The 24,139-nt window shown below is 39.8% G+C and overlaps 1 protein-coding gene across 1 annotated transcript in view; it reads right to left on the bottom strand.

Annotated features, from left to right (window-relative positions):
- SMURF2 (SMAD specific E3 ubiquitin protein ligase 2) overlaps positions 1-24,139 on the bottom strand; it is a 116,431-nt gene that overhangs the window by 56,397 nt on the left and 35,895 nt on the right. Inside the window, exon 2 of the mRNA XM_064369516.1 lies at positions 1,796-1,834. Coding sequence (XP_064225586.1) covers positions 1,796-1,834 — 39 coding nt within the window. The remainder of the gene's footprint in view (positions 1-1,795; positions 1,835-24,139) is intronic.

The raw sequence follows: 24,139 nt of genomic DNA, 5'->3' as shown, positions 1-24,139 counted from the left end.
GGACTGCAGAGGAAGGAAATTTGAAAAGGAAAGCTGGAAGACAAAACTGAAGATTTTATCTTCAAAACCAGAGCAGATGTCTCGGAGGGTACAGAAGCAGCTGTAAGAGTGCTCCTCTCACTTCCCTCCCTTTTCTCCTTGTCCAACTCTATTTGCCACTTTGCAGTCCCACTAGGATAAATCCTACCTTAGATCAACCTTAACAAAGGCAAAAAAAAAAAAAAAAAGAGATAAAGGCAAAAAAAAAAAAAAAAAAGAGATAAAGACAAAAAAAAGTACACCTCAGTTAGTAGCAACAGAGATGAGGTAGGAAACGAGCAGCAGCCTGGGAGAGACAGCAGTAATTGGCAGCAACAGGGAGAGAAGGGGAGTTCTGTGACCACCAGGACCTTCTACTGTGACAAGCTTCTGGGGAGAAGGCACATGGTACATAAATTTAAACTGCTTATAATTTTCTTCCTATGTTCCAAATTATCCTATTTTCTTTCCCATATAAGCAGAAAGATAAACATAAACATTTATAACTACATAATTTTATAAGATGTTATTTTATAAACTTTAATTCAGGTTCTACTCTAGAAAACCTCAAAATAATATTTCAAGTGGAATGAAGTAAGCATAGTTTTAAATTATATTGGCCAGGCATGGTGGCTCACAAATGTAATTCCAGCACTTTGGGAGGCTGAGGTAGGAGGATCGCTTGAAGCCAGGAGTTTGAGACCAGCCTGGGCAACAAAGCAAGACCCTGTTCTCTACGAAGGATAGTAAATAAATAAATAAATTAGCTGGGTGTGGTAAAGTGTGCCTGCAGTCTAGACACTCAGGTGGGTGAGGTAGGAGGATCCTTTGAGCCCAGGAGTTTGAGGCTGCAGTGAGCTATGACTGTGCCACTGCATTATAGCCTGGGTGACAGAGCAAGACCTTTTCTCTAAAAAGAAAACACACACACACACACACACACACACACACACACACACACACACACAGCTTATTTCTTTTAATCAAACCCCCGAAAATCATCTAATACCACATGAAATCAAACAGCACACATAGCCTGTGACTTGAATTTAAAAATTTAATTAATCATCTCTATTCTAATTTCAAATATTTTACAGACAAAATTTTGTTGGCTGAAAAAGGTTTTTTTTTACTAAAAATTATATCATTGTTAACCAATAATTTAAAGCTACAACAGAATAAAGATTGTTAATATACATGCTGGGTACTTCACAATCCCCTCTCACACAACTTAGTCCTAAGTAAAGCCAGGAAAAAAATCACCACAGAATGGTAAATGTACTGCATATTTGGGAACCGAACATCTGCTTTGGAATCTGAGACGTAAGAGCAGCTAGGATCAAATGTGGCAGAGATTTCTTTCCTACACTCTGGAAATTCCAAGCAGGCTCAATGACTTTTCTACCTTCCTATGAATCCTGAATGAGTAAAGTTTTCCTATGAAATTTTCAAAAGGAAAAAAGTATTCACAAAATATTCTCTTAAACCTCTTCTAGAATTCTAGTAGTAAGCACACCTTCAATATACACTACACTTCTCCATCTACATACCTGCATACACACGTATTCTCATAAATATGTGGGAGAGATGAAAAAAGGAAAGGGTAAAAAGCACAAAATACTCTTAAAAAAAATGTGATGCCAAATGGCTCTGAACCAAAACATTCATAAAATAACACTGACTATATTTCTGAATAGAGTAACTCTTAGACAATTCTGAAAATGCTATTCCCAAAGATCTACACAGACTATACAAGATTTAAAGTTAATTTACTTACGGAAAAAATCCTTTTTCACCAGGTTTTTTGCACAGAGTACTGTAAAAAAAAAAAATACGTGGGAAAAATTAAAATAAAATGTTAAGAGTGTACTGTTACATTTTAAAACACTGAAAACAGCAGTGAATAATTAAACCCTGACGATAGCAAGGTATGAAACACAATCACAAACTTTCAAATTAGCAAACAAAAGACAGTTGAACCACTGGTTGCAACTTTAGCAATGATCACCAGTAATAGCTGAAGGCAAGAAAGTTTATAAATCTGATATTCTAACAATAAGATAGAAATTCAATCCCTATCTTTTATCTTCTATTCTCTGAGAAACTCAGTGGCAATGGGAAAAAATAGTTCAAAGAAAAAGATATGTAAAGTCAGTTTGTTATATCTATTTTAAGGATAAAATAACTTTATACCGAAGACAATCATAAATAATCTAAAGCTTTCCTGATATAGATGAGTTTTTTGGTTTTTGCTTGTTTTTAACATTCTGTTCTCCATCTAAACACCACAGAAACTTCACAGGAGAGATCAAATTACCTAAATGATTCAGTTCAATGGCAAGATATGTCTACTATATATTTTAAGAATTTAAAGTTTATATATTGAAACTAGATATCCCAAATCCACATTTTCCAAGTTACTATGCATTAAATTACTTACATGGACGAATGCACAACCTTGTGAATATACTAAAAAATACTGAATTGCCCACTTTAAAAAGGATACATTTTATAATATATGAATTATATATCAATTTTTAAATTACTGCTTACAGGTCCAGCACAGTGGCTCATGCCTGTAATCCCAGCACTTTGGGAGGCCAAGTTGGGTGGATCACTTGAGGTCAAGAGTTTGAGACCAGCCTGGCTAACATGGTGAAACTGTTTCTACTAAAAATACAAAAATTAGCTGGGTGTGGTAGCGCATGCCTGTAATCTCAGCTACTCAGGAGGCTGAGGCATTAGAATCACTTGAATCTGGGAAGTGGAGGTTGCAATGGGCCGAGATTGCACCACTGCACTCCAGCCTGGGCAACAGAGCAAGACTCTGTCATTAATTAGTTAATTAATTAATCTGCTTCTAGAGTCAAAAATTTAAAACTTCTTTAACTCAAACTTGATACAAGAGAAAGAAAAACACCAATTTTCATATATGTAAATTTTAATTTATAAAATATCTACGAATGTAGTATTCGGTATTTTTATCTACTTCTCATAGTTTAAATGAATTACAGTTATTGGAAGTTTAGTGTATAAAAGCTCGTTTGACATAAACTTGGGAATGAGTCTAAATAAGTATAACTAATCACTCTAAGGGTTCATATAAAAAACCCTTGTGAAGACAGATGCCATCAGTAAATAAATAAAATTATTAAGTAAGCACAAGATACTGATATACTATGTAGAGTCGCTTAGGCCACATCTAGAGTTTTGTTTTTAAAAACATAAAAACTCAATCAATCATGAAAACCAGGGCCATAACTAAGAATACCAAATCATGGCCGGCCGCTGTGGCTCACGCCTGTAATCCCAGCACTTTGGGAGGCCGAAGCAGGTGGATCACAAGGTCAAGAGATAGAGACCATCCTGGCCAACATGGTGAAACCCTGTCTCTACCAAAAAATACAAAAATTAGCTGGGTGTGGTGGCGCGTGCCTGTAGTCCCAGCTACTTGGGAGGCTGAGGCAGAAGAATTGCTTGAACCCAGGAGGCAGAGGTTGCAGTGAGCTGAGATCATGCCACTGCATGCCAGCCTGGTGCCTGGCAACAAAGCCAGACTCTGTCTCAAAAAAAAGAAAAACAAAAGAATACCAAATCACAAACTGGATTTAGAAGAACTCCTCCTCAAACTTTTGTCATAATACAAACTGAATAGAATATTCAGGATCAATATATATGTAACACACAAAAATCTAAATTATAACCTTCAGTTTTAATAAAGTAATGATTTTTTTAAACAAACCACCATGCATTTCACTATCATGAAGTGAAATGATTTCACATCCGACTTCAGAGAAATAGAAAACATGAGATCTCCTCCAACTCAATGCCACCAAACCTACATATTCATTCTTTTTTTCCTTCCTTCCACTGACAATGTCTACTCTCCTCTCTAAGACTATCCTCTATCCCATATCCAAATCACCATGTTCTTGGGCATCTTCACCGCCATTATACATATCCTCCATCTTGTCCCCTTTTCTAATCACCTTGTCAGCATTTAAACATAATCAAGCCTTACCCAAGCCTCCCTTCAGCCATCATCTACCTCTTCTCTCTCATAATAAAACTTCTTCAAAGAACTGCTTACATTTTTTGACTCCACTTCTTTACCTCCCACTACTTGACCCACTGCAATCTGCTTCCTCCCTCACCATTGCCTCTGAACTGCTGCTACAAAGCCCTGGAGATCTAATTACCAAGTACATCCAATGGACACTTTTCATTCTTTACAGCACTTGACCCCCTCATGGGCATTTGCCACTGTTGACGATGCCCTCTTCTAGAACCCCTCTCTTCCAGTTCTGTTTAACACCACATTCGCCTGTTTCTATACAGGGCATAAAACTCATTCTAAGTCTTCTTTGCCAGGTCTTGCTATGCTATAAAACTTGAAGGTCTTCAGAGTTTTGCCCTAGGTTCTCTTATTTTACTCTGTAACCTGAGGATCACAGTGTTCATTTTTGTAAACCTTGCAATTACATGTAAACTGTTACATATATGTTTATTTTCTGGGGAGAGAATCCACATTTTTCGTGGGAAAGAGTTCATAGCTTAACAGACTGACAGAACATTTCCTCTCTCTCAAAAAATAAAACCCGAAGAGCCACTTTTTCATATATTCTCTCTGGTCTTTACCATTTACTCTGTGGTTATGACGATACCTAAATTTATAAAACCCAATCCCTAGTTCTCTCCTGAACTCCAGGTCCACAAACCAAACATGCATTCCCCTCGCAAAATCACAACTTCCCTCTCCCCGTCAAACCTGCTCCTCCCTGCAGTTGACTTTCTTTTCAATAAATAGCCTTCCTTTCCACTCCACTACCCAACTCAGAAATCTCCATAGCAACCTTCACTGTCTTCCTCCCTCCCAACATCCTGGCAATTACAATTCTCAGCAATTCTACCTCTGAAATATCCCTCATCTGTCCACCATTTACTATATAGGTAATTACAACAGTCCCCTGCCTCAAAAGCCTCACTTCCCTCCAGTTCACGCTGGACCTGAAGTGATCTAAAAATCTAATTAATTATTTCCATCCATTTCCCCTTCTAAGTTCCTTAAAACATTCCAAAGGTCTTCTGGCCCTAACTTACATTGGTTTCAATGCCCTTCAAGCCCTGGCTCCTGCTCGCCTCTCTGACCTCATCTTTCATCACCACAGCTCCCTGCCAGGCCCTCAAGTCTAAGATCCAGCAGTACTAACCTTCACTTTCTCACATGTACATCTCTCACCCACAGCCTTCATGTGTCATTCTCTCTGCCTGAAACATTCTTCCTAGGCTTCTTCACCTACTCATCTCCGGGTCTCACAAGGGAAGGATATCTTTTAGAATATGTTTCTCTCAAGCCTTCCCCACTTGTATTTTCACAGAAGCTCATACTTATCATAAATACTTATTACATTTTATTGTTCTCGTTTAAGTTTGGAATGTTGCTTATAACCGTGGAGGTGGTAAGCTCCAGCATTAGTCATGCCTGCCTCATCTCTTCATATCACCTGCACCAAGCACACATTGCACCTGGTATGTGATAAGTACTCAATAAATATCTGTTGAATGAATGAAATAGACTCTAAAATAATCTAACTAACTTCACTAAAAAGAGAGCTTTTTATACTATATAACAATGACCAATCCTCATATAATCATAATTTTGACTTAAAAAATCTTATTTTAAGCCAGACAGCTCATGCCTGCACTTTTGGAGGCTGAGGCTGGCAGATCACTTGAGGCCAGGAGTTCAAGACCAGCCTGGGCAACATGGCAAAACCCCATCTCTCCTAAAAATAAAAAATTTTTTTAAATTAAAATTAGCCAGGTGTGGTGGTGCATGCATGTAGTCTCAGCTACATAGGAGGCTGAGGCATGAGAATTACTTGAGCCTGGGAGGCAGAGGTTGCAGTGAGCTGAGATGGCACCACTGCACTGGGTGACAGAGTGAGACATTGTCCCCCGTACACCGCCAAAAAAAATCTTATTTTTGTCATTTCTCTTTATTTAAAACATACTTATTCAGTCATGTTTAACAAATTCTTTTTTAAAAAAAAAATCACAAAATGTGTAATACTCAGTTTCAAAGAACAATTGAAAAATCAAAAGAACAAAGAACTTTAAAATCAGGTTCAAAGTTTATGAAGAGAAATTGAATTTCAGTAATCAAGAGATTAAGGAAAATAGCATTAGAGTTCTAGAAGAAACAAGATTAACTTCAAACAAAGAAATAATATCAGGATTGGTCAGTCCACTATGCTTCATGCTGGATCTCAGCAGTTCCAGCTAGTTCTTGCCTAAATTACTTTCTGCCCTGGAAGCAAAAACTCTCATTTGTAACTTTTAAAAGGAAGACTATCAAAACATGACCTGAGAACTGATAATGTTATTTATCTGTAAAAATAAATTATTTTCACACCTTGGAGCTTTTACTGCACGGTTCTTGTTGGGAATGTACCTTGAGGACTGGAACCACAGCTCATTGCTCTTTTCATTCTCTGTTCTAATCACAGAAGATCAGTAAATGCTCAAAGAATCCATGAATTTCAATAAGACAGACTCCTGATTATGTCACCACAGTAAATCTCAACTAAGGTGGTATGTATCAGAATCCCCTATAGAATGTATATATAATATTATAATTTTATATTAGAAGAAAATTAATCTATCATTTTTTGTAATAGAAACTATGGAAAGTGGAAGATTAGGAATCACAGGGCTGGCGACAGGGTGGTAGTGTGGGAGAAGTTACATTTTTTTTTCTAAATATTTCTTAAAGAAAACAGGTAAAAATAGGCCGGGCACAGTGGCTCACGTCTCTAATCCCACCACTTTGGGAGGCCAAGGCGGGTGGATCATGAGGTCAGGAGATTGAGACCATCCTGATCAACGTGGTGAAACCCCATCTCTACTAAAAATATAAAAATTAGCTGGGTGGTGATGGATGCCTGTAATCTCAGCTACTCAGGAGACTGAGGTAGGAGAATCGCTTAAACCAGGGAGTCGGAGGTTAGAGTGAGCCAAGATCATCGTGCCACTGCATTCCAGCCTGGCAACAGAGCAAGACTCTGTCTCAGAAAAAAAAAAAAAAGGTAAAAATAATGTTGAGAAAAGCTGGGCAGGAAGAGAATAACAGGAGAGAAATCTTGTTAGGTGGGCAAGGCCAGAACAAAGGCTAAGGAGTACAGACTTTCTCCTAGACCAGCAGTCCCCTCCCCAACCTTTTTGGCACCAGGGCCTGGTTTCATGGAAGACAAGTTTTCCACAGACCAGTGTCAGGGGGATGGGGGTAGGAGGTGGCAAGAGGGTTTTGGGAATGATTCAATCACATTACATTTATTGTGAATTTTATTTCTCTTATTACATTGTAATATATAATAGAATAACTATACAACTCACCATAATGTAGAATCAGTAGGAGCCCTGAGCTTGCTTTCCTACAACTAGACAGTCCCATCTGGGAGTGATGAGAGACAGTGACAGACCATCAGGCTTAGATTCTCCTAAGGGGAGGCAACCTAGATCCCTTGCATGTGCAGTTCACAATAGGGTTAACACTCCTATGAGAATCTAATGCCGCTGCTGAGAGGAGGCAGAGCTAAGGTGGTAATACACTTGGGGAATGGCTATAAATACAGATGATGATTCACTGGCTCACCTCTTGCTGTGTGGCCCATGGCTCAGGGTTGACAACCCCTGTCCTAGGCAGCTATCAGTATTTCAATATCTTTAATGTTTAGTAAGCTTATCTACATAGAAATGAAATTATATCTATAGAAAGGCACAAAAATCTGAAGTATTTGAATTAATTCAATTAATTTTCACTAATTTTTGTGTTAAAACAAAATATTACACTGGACTACAGATATTTAGCAGGCATATATCAATTTTTATTAATGCTAACTACAAATGTAGCATTACACCACCACAGCACCATGCGACAGAATCCGCTAGGGACAATGTGTCAAACAGCCCATATATTTGCACTAGATTAAGTCTGTTTATACTACTTTGATCATGTTACTACCCTTCTCAAATTCCTTCAAAGCATTTCTCATTCTTAAGTCTATACTCCCAGAACCTAGCTTGTTGTAGCTATTGTATTCACCTCTTTTTTAGACAGATGGTTTGAAATGATTAGCAAGGATGATCAAAATATGCTAACATCAGCCATACTAGATAAAGCCTCTGTATTTCACACGGATGTAGGTATGATCATCCTGAGATACTTAGGGAGAAAGGAATACTTCTACATCATTCACTCTCTCATTCAACATTTCCTGAGCACTCACTTTGTGCCAAGTGCTATGACAGTTTCTGCAGATACAAACGTAAATAAGACATGATCCTTTGCTCTCAGAACTCACAGGTCAGGTATAATTCAAATACCATGTCATAAATGCCTTTTATTGTTGTTTTCTCAAGATATGTTTTTAAACTTCATGGAAATCTTATATTTCATTTGAGGCAGGGATTAGAGAAAACCATTTGCGGAAGTGCAGATGGCAATAACTACTACCATTTTCATTTACACCAATAATTTATTTTTCTGGTAGGAGAGGAGTTATCTATATGCAACAAACCAGGTAACAGTATCAGAGTAAATCCCAGCTGTAGAAATAGAATGCTATGCTGTTCTTACTGAGCTATATTCACAATGAATGGCTGTCTATGCTTAATCTGAATAAAGTTCCCAACTACTCAGAATATCCTTGCCAAAAGCTCCCCTTCCTCCTCCAGATTGGAGTTGCATTCCAATTACACTGCTGATTGGAATGAGACTGCTTGAGAGAAAGAAAAAAAAAATACTCACATATCCCATCTTCCCTCATCCCACAAAAAGATTTTATAATACTGTTCCTGCAACTCAAAAGTTGTGTAAATGCTTTTGAACAGAGATTTCTCTGCATGTTCTTTAAACTTATGTTATCATTGTAAAATAAAACCTCAACCTCTGAATAGCTGGGGCTACAGGCGCATATCACCATGCCTTGCTAATTTTTAATATTTTTTTTTGCACAGATGGGGTCTTGCCATGTTGCCCAGGCTCAAGCAATCCACCTGCCTCAGTCTCCCAGACTGTTAGAATTACAGGCGTGAGCCACCGTGCCTAGTCTCAGTTAACAAATTTAAAATGACCTTTCTTTTTTTTTTTTTTTTTTTTTGAGACGGAGTTTCGCTCTTGATACCCAGGCTGGAGCGCAATGGCGCGATCTCGGCTCACCACAATCTCCGCCTCCTGGGTTCAGGCAATTCTCCTGCCTCAGCCTCCTGAGTAGCTGGGATTACAGGCACGCGCCACCGTGCCCAGCTAATTTTTTGTATTAGTAGAGACGGGGTTTCACCATGTTGACCAAGATGGTCTCGATCTCTTGACCTCGTGATCCACCCGCCTCGGCCTCCCAAAGTGCTGGGATTACAGGCTTGAGCCACCGCGCCCGGCCTAAAATGACCTTTCTAAAGCACTTGGTCTAGGTATCTGGCACGTAGCAGGCACACTATGAAAGCTATTATTTTGATAAACTATCTGAAAGCATTTCAGCTATATATCTTAAGCCAGTATTTCTGTGAATTCTTTACTCCAATATGAGGATAAAAATACATAAAAGCACTGTTCTTCATTCAAAAAGTGACCATAACTTAAAGACATGCTATGCTGTTTGCAGACCAAACATTATCCTCTCTGTTGCGACCCCTTCATTCAAACAGACCCACTCAATGGCTGTTCGAGAGATGAATATTGTATATTTAAACTAAGCCACACAATTTACTTTCTTCATAAGGACAACAAGAGAAGAAAACCTTATTGTAAAGTTCAAGTATATACCTGCAATGAAGCCTAAACATTATTTTATATGTAGAAAAAGACTTGTATCACTTTTTGGCCACTTCGAAGTTTCTCTCCTTTATCTTCTTTTTCTAGAGACACTCATAGAGGCAGTGTAATATAGTGTGTTAAGTTATAAGCACTATAAAAGAGTTAAATGATTCGGGTCAGAATGCAAGGGTCTGAACCTGGTGCTATCCCTTATGAACTTGTGACCCTAAAAACTACTCAACTTCTCTTTACTTTAGATACCTCATCTGTGAAAATGAGAATAGGAAGATACTAAGAGCTACCTCATAGTGTTGTTTTAAAGATTAAATTGAAACACAGAGAACATGAGAATAGTACCTGTATGCAGCAAGCGCTCAATAAACATTGGCTATTACTATTCTCATCTCTAAAATTTCTAATAAAATTAACCCATGAGGTTGCAAAAACCTTGAAAAAGAACATAATTTGGCAAGACATTTGTCTTAGCCAAAACAAATACAACAGATTAAAGAACAAAACATTTGTTTCTCACAAATGAATGGAGGCTGGAAAGTCCAGGATCAAGGTTCCAGCAGGGTCAATGTCTGGTGAGGGCCCTCTTTCTGGTTTGCATACTTCCACCTTCTCCATGTATACTTGCATTACCCCCATCATCTCTCCCATGTCTCTTGTTACAGGGGCACTAACCCTATTCATGAAGGCTCCACCCTCATGACTTAATTAGCGCCCCCCCCACCCAATGCCTCACCTTCAAATACCATCACACTGGGGATTAGGCTTCAACATATGAATATTGGGAGACACATTCCATTCATAGCAAAGCTTATATACCTAGCAAGCTTTTCCATAAATGCTGTTAAGTGAGTCCCAATCTGTTTCTCTAGCCTCACTCCTTTCCCAAGCTCCAAACCCAAACACCCATTTAGATTCCTCACCACCACTTCAAATTATATTTATTCAAGACTGAATTCATCAGCTTCTCTAGTGAACCTGCTCTTTCTCCTTTTGACCCCCGTAGTGCTGTGAACTGTACCACGTTTCCAATCATCCAGAAGGTAATGTCTTTATATCTCTACCTCTCCCTGACCACCTCATGTATCTAAAGCAGTTGCCAGATTATATCAGGTTATCACATACCTCTGCTTATCTCTATTTCCAGTGTTTACATTTAGATAATACATCTAGAGTATTTTACAATGTGCCAAAAAACTTCTACACAGATTATTTTGTTTAACCCCTACAAGCTTGTGAGTTATGTTCTAGTATCCACAGAAAAGAAAGCTACAAATGAATGTTGTGGCTCACCCTTAACTGCCACCTAGGAAATTAGTTTAGGGATTGTGAAGTCAGGCTCCATCCTATTTTTCTATAGATCCTCACTCAAACAGTGTCAATGATTCCTGTTTTCTCTCTCATTAACCCCTAGACTGCCAAGCTCATTCTCTTCCCTCAAATAAGCCCAGGACTTTTCTGCCTTTCCCTTTATTCATAATGTTCTTCCCACCTTAAATGCTATTATCCCAACCACTGGACCTCAAAATCTTATCCGTTCATCACACTTCTGTGAAGCCTTTTCTGACTCTCCTTTTACAGTATGATTTTGATCTCTTCTTCCTCGTGAACCTCCAACAACACTTGGATTCTACTTGTTTTATTATAGTGCTTTCTCATTTTGCGTATTATTCATGTGATGTCTTACCTCTGTTCCATTAAGCTATAAAACTCTCCTAGTTTATTATATAATATCTTAAACATAATATGCAAATACTTGTTGAATCAAAGAAAATCCTCAGAAAACCATTGATGAGTTACAAGGATGAGCAAACTAAAAGGTAAATGATACATTCAACTCACTCCTTGCTTCCTCTAACCTAGTAAGCCTTTATGTTCAAATTAGGATGGCTTCCTTAACTATTCATAAATACTTTGCTTACCCATTCCTTAGGACCCAACTACCCACTGGAGTCCTCACCTAATAACAGAGCTCAGTGAGCCCTCTCTCTTATTCACAATAGAAAAGTATATTGTCCCATAATGTTCTAAAATTCTATTCACCTTGTTTCTGCAACAATGTAAACAAAGGTAAGCTTCTACGTCTTCTGCATTCTTCCAGACTCTAAAAACTGTAGTCACTCAAATATCTGATGATCTACTAATAGAACAAAGTGCAAAGGTATTTAGCTTTCCAAATAGCCTCCATTTGAAAACACAGGCCACAAGCATAAATAGAAAAGACGACTGCAACTATAAAAAGCAGTGCAGGCTGGCCACGGCGGCTCACGCCTATAATCCCAGAACTTTAGGAGGCCGAGGCAAGCGGATCACCTGAGGTCAGGAGATGTCACCTCAGTGGATTATCTACATAAATTGTTTGGAATTATTCTGCATGGGAGATTTGTCTATCCCCTATTTATCTAATCATTCATATCAGTATGAACTCAAAAATATTTGTTTTGTACTTTGGGTTCTAATCCAATACTACTTTATTTTATTGCTCAAATTTTTCCAGCTTTGGCCATTGGGAGCTGTTTCCATTGGTTTGTGTGTTCCTTTGACATACTTCCATCATTGAGGGGAAAGGGAGAGCTCTTTCTTACTTTCTAATACTGGAAAAGGCTCTAGGCTCACTTAAGTTCCCTACCCTGGCCTTAGAATTAGTCATTTCTCCAAGTAACCCCACGAATTACCAAATGTAAACATCCATAAAGACCCCAAATTTTCAAATATGAACAGTTAAGTCAATAAACCCTTCAGCTCCTAAGGTCTTCCCTCACTAGATCATTAAATTCCATCACACCAAGAACTTAATTTTGATCTCCACTGTATCTCCAGAGTCTAGAAAAAAGTGCACAGTAGGCATTCAATAACTACTATAAACACTGAAACTCTGAGACTCCAGAAAGTGGCTCCAGATTGAGTCATAACATAACTCACTATTCCAATGGAATCTGCCTATATTTGTCATATTTAGACTCCTGTTCTAACACCACTATGTCTAATTCACTGCATTGTTTTACAGTAAACAAAAAGCTTCCTTTTTCCACGGCTCCTCCCTTTTATTCCATTGCAAGCCAAAGTTTTGTTAAGTATTCCCCAGTAAAATTTCCAGTGCAAAGGAATATACATCACATTTCCTAGATTCTTTCTATAATGGCATATTGCCATTTACATCATCCCTTTCCAAGTTCTATTGAAATTACCATTTTTAACTTGCTATGTAGAGTTTAAATGAAAGGCATAATGCCAAATCCTTATCAACATTAGCAGAAGAAAAATCACTGACAATAAAAGTGCCAAAAATCTACTAATACCAATTTGGACATAATGCCTTTAAAACATTAGTATGTATGTAAAATAAAGCATCTGAAATCTACCAATATTCCTTGACAAATCTATAATATATAGATAGGAAAAAGCTTAAGTTAAACATAGATTGTCTTGTCTATACATTTTATTTTTCCTTAACCACCTAATGTGAAGACATGGTTCCCTCCATAGCTTATCCATTTATATGCAAAATAAGCTAAAATTATAATGGGGTGGTTCTACTAAACAACTTTATATCTATGATATAATTACAATATTCACTAATTTGTGGTGGCTTGTTTTTCAGAGAAAGTTACTGCATGCAAAACGAAAGCTACAACAAATGACTCACTATTGACTAAAAAGCAAGTCTGATAATCCTACAATAGATTCCTACTTCAACCTTAATAGAATATCAAAATGCTACAAATTCTTCTGCCTTAGAATAATTTATAATTTATTACAGACATTGGCACAGTAGCCAATGTCTGTAATCCCAGCACTTTGGGAGGCTGAGGCGAGAGGACTGCTTGAGCCCAGGAGTTCAAAACCAGCTTGGGCAACATAGTGAGACCTCATCTTTACAAAAAAAAAAAAAAAAAAAAAAAAATTTTTTTTTTTTTTGAGACTGAGTCTTCCTCTATCATCCAAAATGGAGTCCAGTGGTGCAACCTCAGCTCACTGCAGCCTCCACCTCCCAGGTTCCAGCCACTCTCCTGCCTCATCCTCCTGAGTAGCTGGGATTACAGGCGCATACCACCAAGCCCGACCTCTACAAAAAAAATTTAAAAATTAGCAAGGTGTGGGGGCAAATGCCTATAGTCCCAGCTACTCAGGAGGCAGAGGCTGGAGGACTGCTCAAGGCAGTAAGTAGTTCAAGACCAGCCTGGGCAACATGGTGAGACCTCATCTCTATAAAAAAGTTTTAAAAATTGCAAGGTGTGGTGGCAAACGCCTGTAGTCCCAGCTACTCAGGAGGCTGGCAGGAGGATCGTTTGAACACAGGAGGTGGAGACTGCAGTGAGCTGTGCATTCGTGCCACTGCACTACAGCCTGGGCAACAGAGCAAGATGGAAAGGGAAAGGGAGAAAGAAAATAATATTGCCTCTATAAAATATCATTTATAGAGAGTATGAGCCATAAAGGATAAGTGATCTGTGGCCACATTTGTAGTATGTGACCCTGACCCACTGGCCACTGCTAATTGGATAATAAGCAGCTACCACATCCAGTATGAGCCAGTCAGATTCTCTTCTTGGGAAATTAGCATTGAGAGCCAGAGCCTCTACAGAGAAGGAAGCATAAGCATTTAGAAAGAGGATGGTTCTCCTTACTCTAGGGGACCACTGGTAATAACAATCTCAGTTCCTCAGACTTTCCAGTTTCTGGATCTTGCCTGTCCAAAGACAGGCCACACACCTTCCCCCACTTTGGGTACCAAAACCAAATCCTCCCAATAATTTCTTTTTGCTTAAGTTAGTCTGAATCGGTGGCTTTCCTGTTACCAAAGTACTGTCATAAGCCAAAAAGTACACTTAAGCAAAAATGCAAATACCTTAAATATCCAAATCATTATCATTTTACAGGTTAAAATGTTTTCAAATGTTAGTCTTAATCTTAAATGTTAACAAAAATGATATGTGTTCAAAACATTACTATCTAGATAAGAACACATGAACATGCTTCTAATATACAATTTTGTATTCAACAGAGATATCTGTTGTATGACATCACCAAATTAACATTAGTGTAGATTATGGGCCTACATACATAGAGGTGGTATTGGCTGGAGTATATCTACTCTATTACCATAAAGTCATTGTTGTCATGGTTCTCAAACTTTAGCACATATCCCATCTCTTCCTAGAGGGCCTGTTAAAACACACTGCTGAGCCCTCACTCCAGAGTTCCTAATTCAGTAGGTCTAGAGTGGGGCCCCATGACTTAATTCCCAGTGATGCCGATGCTGCTGGTCTCAGCACCAGACTTTGAAAACCATGGCCTTAAAGTAATGGTTCTTTACTTTAAGGGGAATGAGATGGTGATGGCAAAGGGCCCCTTTGAAAATCTAAGGAAAACTATGTACTTATACAACATACATATTTTAAAGGGTTTATAGAAACTCAAAAGTTCATCCACATACCCTTCCAAATGATTCAAGAACCTCATTAAAGAACAACAAAGGGGCTGGACCCGGTGACTGAAGTCTATAATCCCAGCACTCTGTGGGATTATAGTGGGATACAGGTGGTGCGCACCTGTAAGGTGAAGGGCCATCCATGTACATGTAGGGTTGTATATAGCCACGTTTTCCAAATATACTTTGAAATTTTTATTTTTATTTTTTTTGAGGAGTCTTGCTTTGTTGCCCATGCTGGAATGCAGTGGCACAATCTTGGCTCACTGCAACCTCTGCCTTCTGCGTTCAAGCGATTCTCTTGCCTCAGCCTCCTGAGTAGCTGGTATTACAGGCAAGTGCTACCACACCCAGCTCATTTTTTTGTATTTTTAGTAGAGAGAGGGTTTCACCCTGTTGGCCAGGCCGGTCTCAAACTCCTGACCTCAGGGGATCCGCCTGACTTAGCCTCCCAAAGTACTAGGATTACGGGTGTAAGCCACAGCGCCTGGCTACTTTGGAACTTTTACTTAAAAGTTACTTCACACATTCATCTTGAATTTTTAAGGAAGCATAGGCTATTTCATTCAAGTTACTAATTAAAATAAAGCAGGAAGATTCTGTTTTAAAAACCTACCTGGGCCAGGCGCAGTGGCTCACGCCTGTAATCCCAGCACTTTGAGAGGCTGAGGCAGGCAGATCACTTGAGGTCAGGAGTTCAAGACCAGCCTGGCCAACATAGCAAAACCCAATCTCTACTAAAACTACAAATATTAGCCAAGCATGGTGATGGGCACCTGTAGTCCCAGATACTCAGGAGGCTGAGGCAAGGAAATCACTTGAACCTGAGGGGCAGAGGTTGCAGTGAGCCGAGATTGTGCCACTGCACTCCAGCCTAGTTGACAGAGCAAGACTCCATCAAAAGAAAAATCTCACTTTAGCTACAGACAAAATCTATATCTAGATTTAACGGAAAAAGAAAAACATTTAGGAGTAACATTAAACTACCACATGAAGGACATGCATGTATCCACCCCAAAGCAAACAGACAAACAAAAACCTCTAGATTAAAGCCAATGTACAAATAAGACAGGCTCCAGTCTTTGAGCCACCCCAGCTGATACTGAGTGAAGACAAGCTGATCCTGCCAAGCCCTACACAAATTACAGATTCACAAACAAAAGAAATGCTGTTTCAAGCCATTACGTTTTTTTGCTTTTTTTTTTTTTTGAGACAGAGTCTTGCTCCTGTTGCCCAGGGTGGAGTGCAATGATGCAATCTTGGCTCACTACAATCTCCACCTCCAGGGTTCAAGTGATTCTCCTGCCTCAGCCTCCCGAGTAGCTGGGATTATAGGTACCCACCACCATGCTTGGCTAATTTTTGTATTTTTAGTAGAAACAGAGTTTCATCATGTTGGCCAGGCTGGTCTTGAACTCCTGACCTCAAGTGATCTGCCCACCTCAGCCTCCCAAAGTGCTAGGATTACAGGCGTGAGCCACTGACTGCATTGGGCCTCAAGCCATTAAGTTTTGAGACAGTTTGCTAAATACTGTTAGATAATCAGAACACCTTTAGATGAGTTGAGAAACAGATTAAAACCCAGTCAAGCTGACAGTTTTCTCTACTAGACCACTTTTCAGAGCTCCAGAACCACATGCAGACCTCTCCCCTAACATCCACTTCCTCATATCCAAATGACTACTAAACTCTGATAAACCCTAATCTGGCCACTTAGTCTGCTGTGGCCAATGCAGATGTGAGCAGGTGACATAATTCTAACTGAGGTATATCACATACAAAATAGAGGCAGCTAGACATCATAATTTCATACCACACAGAGGCTACAGACCATCTCCAGCCAGTTCCATGCTTAACAACCAACAAACTCAGATATCAGCAACCAATCAAGAACACTCAAAGATTTGGCTTTTCTAATACAGAAAAGGACAGTTCATGATCTTCTGGCTTTAAAGAATCTCCATCTCTGACAGCCTACTTAGACTTTGTGCTGGATTAGGTTCCCTGCTCGGCAATAAAGTTTTTTCACTCAGTACACAATCTTTGGTCTCCAACAGTCTTTATACTCTAACAGTTGGGAGGTCCCACACAGATCTCATGACTGAGCCATCCAATGAAGCCAACAGGCCACCAACACCTGAGAATCTAGTGAGCCTTGGTTTTGGCAAGTTTCCATCACCTTTTGATGGTGGTTCCGCTCACTTCATCTATGAGTTTGTTCTGTTCTGTCTCACAAGTTTGTTTAAAGGCATCTGGTTTCTCGTGGGTAGAAATGGAGAGGAAATTTGGTCTCTTCCTTGAGTGACACAAAAAGAGTGGGTCTATGTTCCATTGTTACACATTTTTTATTTTGTTTTACATTTTTTTGGTTTTTTTTTTTTTTTTTGAAACAGAGTCTCGCTCCGTCGCCAGGCTGGAGCGCAGTGGCACAATGTCAGCTCACTGAAACCTCCGTCCGCCTCTCGGGTTCAAGCGATTCTCCTGCCTCAGGCTCCTGGGTAGCTGGGACCATGCCTGGCTAATTTTCATATTTTTAGTAGAGATGGGGTTTCACCATGTTGGCCGTGATGGTCTTGATCTCTTGACCTTGTGATTCGCCCGCCTCAGCCTCCCAAATTGCTGAGATTCCAGGCGTGAGCCACTGCGCCCGTCCGTATGTTCCATTGTTAGTCCATCTATGTCCTAAGAGATTACTCAGAAAAGTCTATTTTGGACCAGATTCAAGGGCCGGAGATCCTAAACTACTGGGTCTCTCTCAACTGACTAGGTATTCTATGTATACATTTTCTGTCAAATAGTGAAAGAGTTCTCCTTTTTGGTATTTGTTATGGGGGTGTCTGCTAAGTAAAAGAGTCAAATCCTGTCAGGACTCCTGAATCTTATATGTTATTCATTATAGTCCAAATTCATATACATGTCTGATAAATACTATGGCAAGATTTTACCAAGAATAGTTTGTAATTACAGTGGCCACTTTGGGAAACTTGGAATTTCAACGAGGGCTTATACCCCCCCAATGCCTTAGAACCAAAGGAGGTAAAACCCCAAAGCAATTATCTACATTCTTAAACTCTCAAACTAACACAACTAATGGCTCAGTAACTCAAAATTAACTTCCTTGAATAGTTCCCTGGCAAGAGGTAAAGAAAAGGCAGCTCTTTCTTTCTCCATGACTTCCTGCCTTGAAAGCTCAGCCTTTATCTCATCTGCTAAAATCCGAATGTTCTGACTCTTCAGATGAAGACCTCACACTACTCTCACAATCTATCATCACAGGGCTCCCTCATATCCTCCTGCCTTAGATATCATGGTCCTATCTCCCCTGTTGCTGAGCACCCACGTAGTATGGGACAGACAACCCCATAATTTCCATTAAGGACTTACCCCCACTCTTCAAAAGAAAGCCAGGCTGCTGTTTTCAAAACTCTGGCCTCAGGCAAAATCCCCAAGTCCGCTGAAAACTAAAAGTTTTCTGAGGAGTTTAGAAAACTTTTACATATCTAATACTCCATGCCCACCAAAACCTCACAAACTTACAGACTACTAGTTTCCCTAAGAAGGTCAAAGATGGTTCCAAAAACAGGCTGGAACCCTAATGCAGATCAGGTATCACTAATCAGAAGGAAGTTTAGGGAGATCAGGGTGAGAGGATCCCTTGAGCCCAGGAATTTGAGACCAGCTTAAACAACATAGTGAGACCCCGTCTCTATTTAAAAACAAAATGTTTTGTAATTAGCCAGGTGTGGTGGCACATATCTGTAGTCCCAGCTATCTGGAAGGCTATGGCAAAAGGATAGCCTGAGCCCAGGAGTTTGAGGCTGCAGTGAGCTATGATCACACCACTACACTCCAGCCTGGACAACAGAGAGAGACCCTGTCTCTAAAATAAAACAAGTAAAAGGAAAAGTATCTGCTCACACCATCCCCAAAGTCTTTCTTACCAAAGTACATTAGACCAAAATCCTAAATTGCAAGCAAAATCATTTATAATCAGAAGATTTTAGAAACGTTTAGATGATATTTTTACAGACCAAGAGGCAGACCACTAACGGGCCTTTTCAGCCTTCTTTAACGGATTAAAACCAGAAATAGATTAGTGAGAAGAATGTCAGTGGAATGGCAAATAGATTTACATGGATTACAACAGAATACTGTCCAAGAACTCTAAACAAATTTTTTTAATATGCCTCTTCAAATTAAACAACTCATTCAAAGTCTAACAATACTCGTGCCTATAATCTCAGTACTTTGGGAGGCTAAGGCAGGAGGATCACGAGGTCAGGAGTTCGAGACCAGCCTAGCCAACATGGTGAAACCCCATCTCTATTAAAGATATAAAAATTAGCCAGGCGTGGTGGCTCACGCCTGTAATCCCAGCACTTTCGGAGGCCAAGGCAGGTGGATCACGAGGTCAAGAGATCAAGACCATCCTGGTCAACATGGTGAAACCCCATCTCTACTAAAAATACAAAAAATTAGCTGGGCATGGTGGTGCGTGCCTGTAATCCCAGCTACTCAGGAGGCTGAGGCAGGAGAATTGCCTGAACCCAGGAGGCGGAGGTTGCAGTGAGCCAAGATCGCGCCATTGCACTCCAGCCTGGGTAACAAGAGCAAAACTCCATCTCAAAAAAAAAAAAAGGATACAAAAATTAGCTGGGCATGGTGGCACACGGCTGTAGTCCCAGCTACTTGGGAGGCTGAGGCAGGAGAATCCCTTGAACCTGGGAGGCAAAAGTTGCAGAGCCAAGATCAGGCCACTGCACTCCAGCTTAGGCAACAGAGCGAGACTCTGTCTCAGAAAAAAACAACAACAACAACTGAGAATGGAGTCCAACAAGCCAGGTTGGAGATACAGTGGTAACACAGTGCTTGGCACCCCAATGGCACCCTATTATATTTTCTGCTCTTATTAGACAAAAATGATTTTCTGTTGGAAGGATATGCCCACAAATTCTTAATAGATACAGGGCCTTCTGTCTCTACATTAAATTCCTTCCAACTCTTCCTCAGAGTACTAACAGAATAACAGCAGGGGTTATCACTAATACTCCTATTATCTTCCCAGTCTCATAACTTTGACCAATTTCAATCGGTGCATCAGAAAAGGAAGACACTTTCCTACAGTGTGACTCTTATCTAATTTATCTTATCTAAAGAACAAGTTGAGGCTTGTTTTTTTTTTTTTTAAGACAAGGTTTCACTATGTTGGTCAGGCTGGTCTTGAACTCCCAACCTCAGGTGATCCACCTGCCTTGGCCTCCAAAGTGCTTGAATTACGGTATGAGTCATCATGCCCAGCCAAGGCTTGTTCTTTAAACAGCATTGTCAAATTAAAAGCTCTACAGAAGGCATATACTTAAGAGATTCCCAATGAAAAGTATGCACAAAATCAAATTACTGCAGCCTTAAACACCTTTGTTTTCTTGCACATATTGGCCTTTCCTAACTCACTGTTAGATTAGATACCTGCACTCTTTGGGCTAAAGATTCTACTGACAGGCAGAATATATGCTGCTGACACTATTAAGATCACATTAATCCTTACACAAACCTGCCTCCCAGTTGCTCCAGTATCCACTTAAATCTGAAGTGATTATCAAAATAAACTTCTTTCATAAATGGGTTAACAAAGATTTATCGTCCTTGGTAATACACCTGTACTGCCCCTTCAAAAACTTAATAGAAAAGACGATTAATTTTGTCAGGTTTTCAGGACAATCATAGAACTGTGATCCTTAGACTCCCAGCATCTCTTAGACACCACCCTATCCTCCCTTCCTTACCTAAGTAATCTAATAGCACTGCTCACACCGGAAGCCTGCTGTTTACCTGGCTAAGACATACACTCTTTGTTTGTTTTTGTTGTTGTTGTTGTTGTTTTGAGATGGAAGGCTTACTCTGTCCCCCAGGCTGCAGTGCAGTGGTGCGATCTCAGCTCACCACAACCTCCACATCCTGGGTTCGAGCTATTCTCCTGCCTCAGCCTCCTGAGTAGCTGGGATTACAAGCGTGTGCCACCATGCCTGGCTAATTTTTGTATTTTTAGTAGAGACGGGGTTTCACCATGTTGGTCAGGCTGGTCTTGAACTCCTGACCTCGTGATCCACCCGCCTCATCTTCCCAAAGTGCTTGGATTACAGGTGTGAGCCACCGTGCCCAGCCACACCGTCCCTGTTTGCATGTGCTGTTGCCAACATGGTGCTTGCTTCTCCATTCGATGCATCCCACATGCTAAGTAATTCTTGTTATTTCTTTCTAAGCAAACTTCAATATTTCTGTCAGCCACTTTACTTCTTATGAAATCCTTTTATTGTTCACTCTGTGTATTGCTCTTCAACTTTGGTCAAAATTTTACATTATTTCTTTCTCAGATGATAGGGAACTACATGGCTGTTCAGCAATAACTCAAAATTAATTATTCCCAGCTCTGAACCTGCAGATACCTTCTTTTTGTCAACTCTGGTTTAATACTGTCATGGAAATGACTTAACTTAAAAATTACATAGGCGTTTCCAGGGCAAGACATGCTGTCAGCACTGCACATGCAGGCACTGAAGCAGTTCCACTGCCTAATGCCAATGGGGAATGCCTACTTTCCTGTCAAATGATCAAGGAATTCATTTCACTTGGAAGAGTTACACAAACTCTGTAATATCCTTCTCTTAACACAGAAACTCCACTGTTCATCTTATCCCTGAAGTTTTAAAAAACTCTCATTTTTCTTAGTGTAAGTTTAACCAGTAGCACTAATGGCCATGCAATAATCCCCTCAGAGCTCACACAGACTTTTTTCTCATGAAATTATAATATGCTCAATGCCACTGGGATAACTCCATAAAAATTTATCCTGTTCCCTTACATGTAAATACAGCTAAATAGTTTCAGCGACTAATCTGATTTACTCAGTCTTATGCCCAAAAATTATCTTTCTTCACTGAAAAGGACCACTTCAGGTCTCCTGTCAACAGCTACAACAGTCAAGTTTCAAGGTGTTGATGCACAAGATTACATGTCACAGTGAAAATAAGCTGTCAGTCCAGACCAGTGCATTTCCCTGCCCTTGAACGATCTTAAACTGGGTCAAATTAAAAGGCTTCCAGAAGCAGATGACTAAAAAACACACAACTTGCCCCAGAAGCCCCAGTCAAGCTGATGACTACTCATGTAGACAGCTTCTGCACAGAGGCTGGAAAACACAGACTAATTTTTTTTGAATGATTACTATAGTATTCTTCAGTGATATAATCAAATGCTAAGTAATCATCTTTCCATAGCATAATAAGACTGAGTTTAACCATATTTACTTCCTGGTACAGTTTAAACATATGTATTCAGGTTAGCCTGTGCATCGAAGCTAGCTACACACCACAATTTCAAAATTGGCACACTCACTTAAGACACATACACAGACCACACTGGCCAGACCACTGCTAATTTTCTGGCCAACAAATCTATATATTGTGTCACTATCCTATCAACAACACTCGAACTTTGCTTTCCAAACACAGAGAGACATTTCAGGATCATTTAGCTTTAAAAACCCACTCCTTCTCTTCTCCTCCAGAAGCTACCTAGACTCTGCTAGATCAGGGTCCCTGCTTGGCAGTAAAACTTCTTCATTCTGTGCTCAATTTTTGGTCTCTAATAATCTTCTTCTCTGTCTCTAGGGTTCTCCCCTCTATTAAATTCTAATGCATCTTTCCCTCTCCCCTCAAGTTTAATGGCAATGACCAATCCACACAGTCAATAAGGAAACTTGAGAGGTCATCTTCACCCATCATCCATGCACCTTCCATAGCAAGCATTCTAAAATTGAATGCTCGTACTGTATCACTTGCTTAAAGTCCTTCAATGGCTTGCCAAAACATCTTAACACACATGGTACTTTATGATTTATCCCTAATGCCACCTTCTCTGGCCTAATCTCTCACTAAACCCTCAACAACTACCCTTCATCCACTCTCCTCCTTCAACCAGAATGCCTCCTTAATTATTCCCCAGTTTACACACCTAACTAAATCCTCCTAATCCTTAAGGACCAAACACAATCATCACTTAATATCTTCTCAGAAAGTGATCCTTAGCACCTACTCAGACCTCTACTGACTTGACCAAGTTTTCCTTTCCTAGTCTTCCCATGATATTGTTTATTGCTACATAGCACTTACAAAGTATACTGAAATACCATACTGTAAGCTACCTTAAAAACAAAGACAGGGGGCCGGGCACGGTGGCTCACGCCTGTAATCCCAGCACTTTGGGAGGCCGAGGTGGGTGGATCACGAGGTCAAGAGATCGAGACCATCTCGGTCAACATGGTGAAACCCCGTCTCTACTAAAAATACAAAAAATTAGCTGGGCATGGTGGCATGTGCCTGTAATCCCAGCTACTCAGGAGGCTGAGGCAGAAGAATTGCCTGAACCCAGAAGGCGGAGGTTGCAGTGAGCCAAGATCGCGCCATTGCACTCCAGCCTGGGTAGCAAGAGCGAAACTCCATTTCAAAAAAAAAAAACAAGAAACAAAAAACAAAGACAATGTCTTTACATCTTTTCTCCTACCACAGTGCCTGACACATATCAAGTACTCAATAAATATTTCTTTACCGAATCAATGATGATCTCCATATGCTGGACTGTCACTCCTTTAATGGTCTAAGAGATCTGTTTCTGAAGGCGGAGAACATTAGTGGTGATGCTCACTGCCTTGTAGGTACTATCTTTTATATAAACTGTGCTGTTAGTCTCACTACAAATGAAGTTAATATAGTTTTACTCACAAGGAAACCAAGACTTAGAACCTCAAAACTACCAAAAAGGATTCAAATTCAAATTTTTCTCATCTCAAAATTCATACTTTCTACTTC

The sequence above is a fragment of the Aotus nancymaae genome, unplaced genomic scaffold (genome assembly GCF_030222135.1).
Source record: "Aotus nancymaae isolate 86718 unplaced genomic scaffold, 86718_ANA_hifiasm-v0.15.2.pri h1tg000089l, whole genome shotgun sequence".
Lineage (NCBI taxonomy): Eukaryota > Metazoa > Chordata > Mammalia > Primates > Aotidae > Aotus > Aotus nancymaae.
This window is presented reverse-complemented; position numbering and strand designations above follow the sequence as displayed.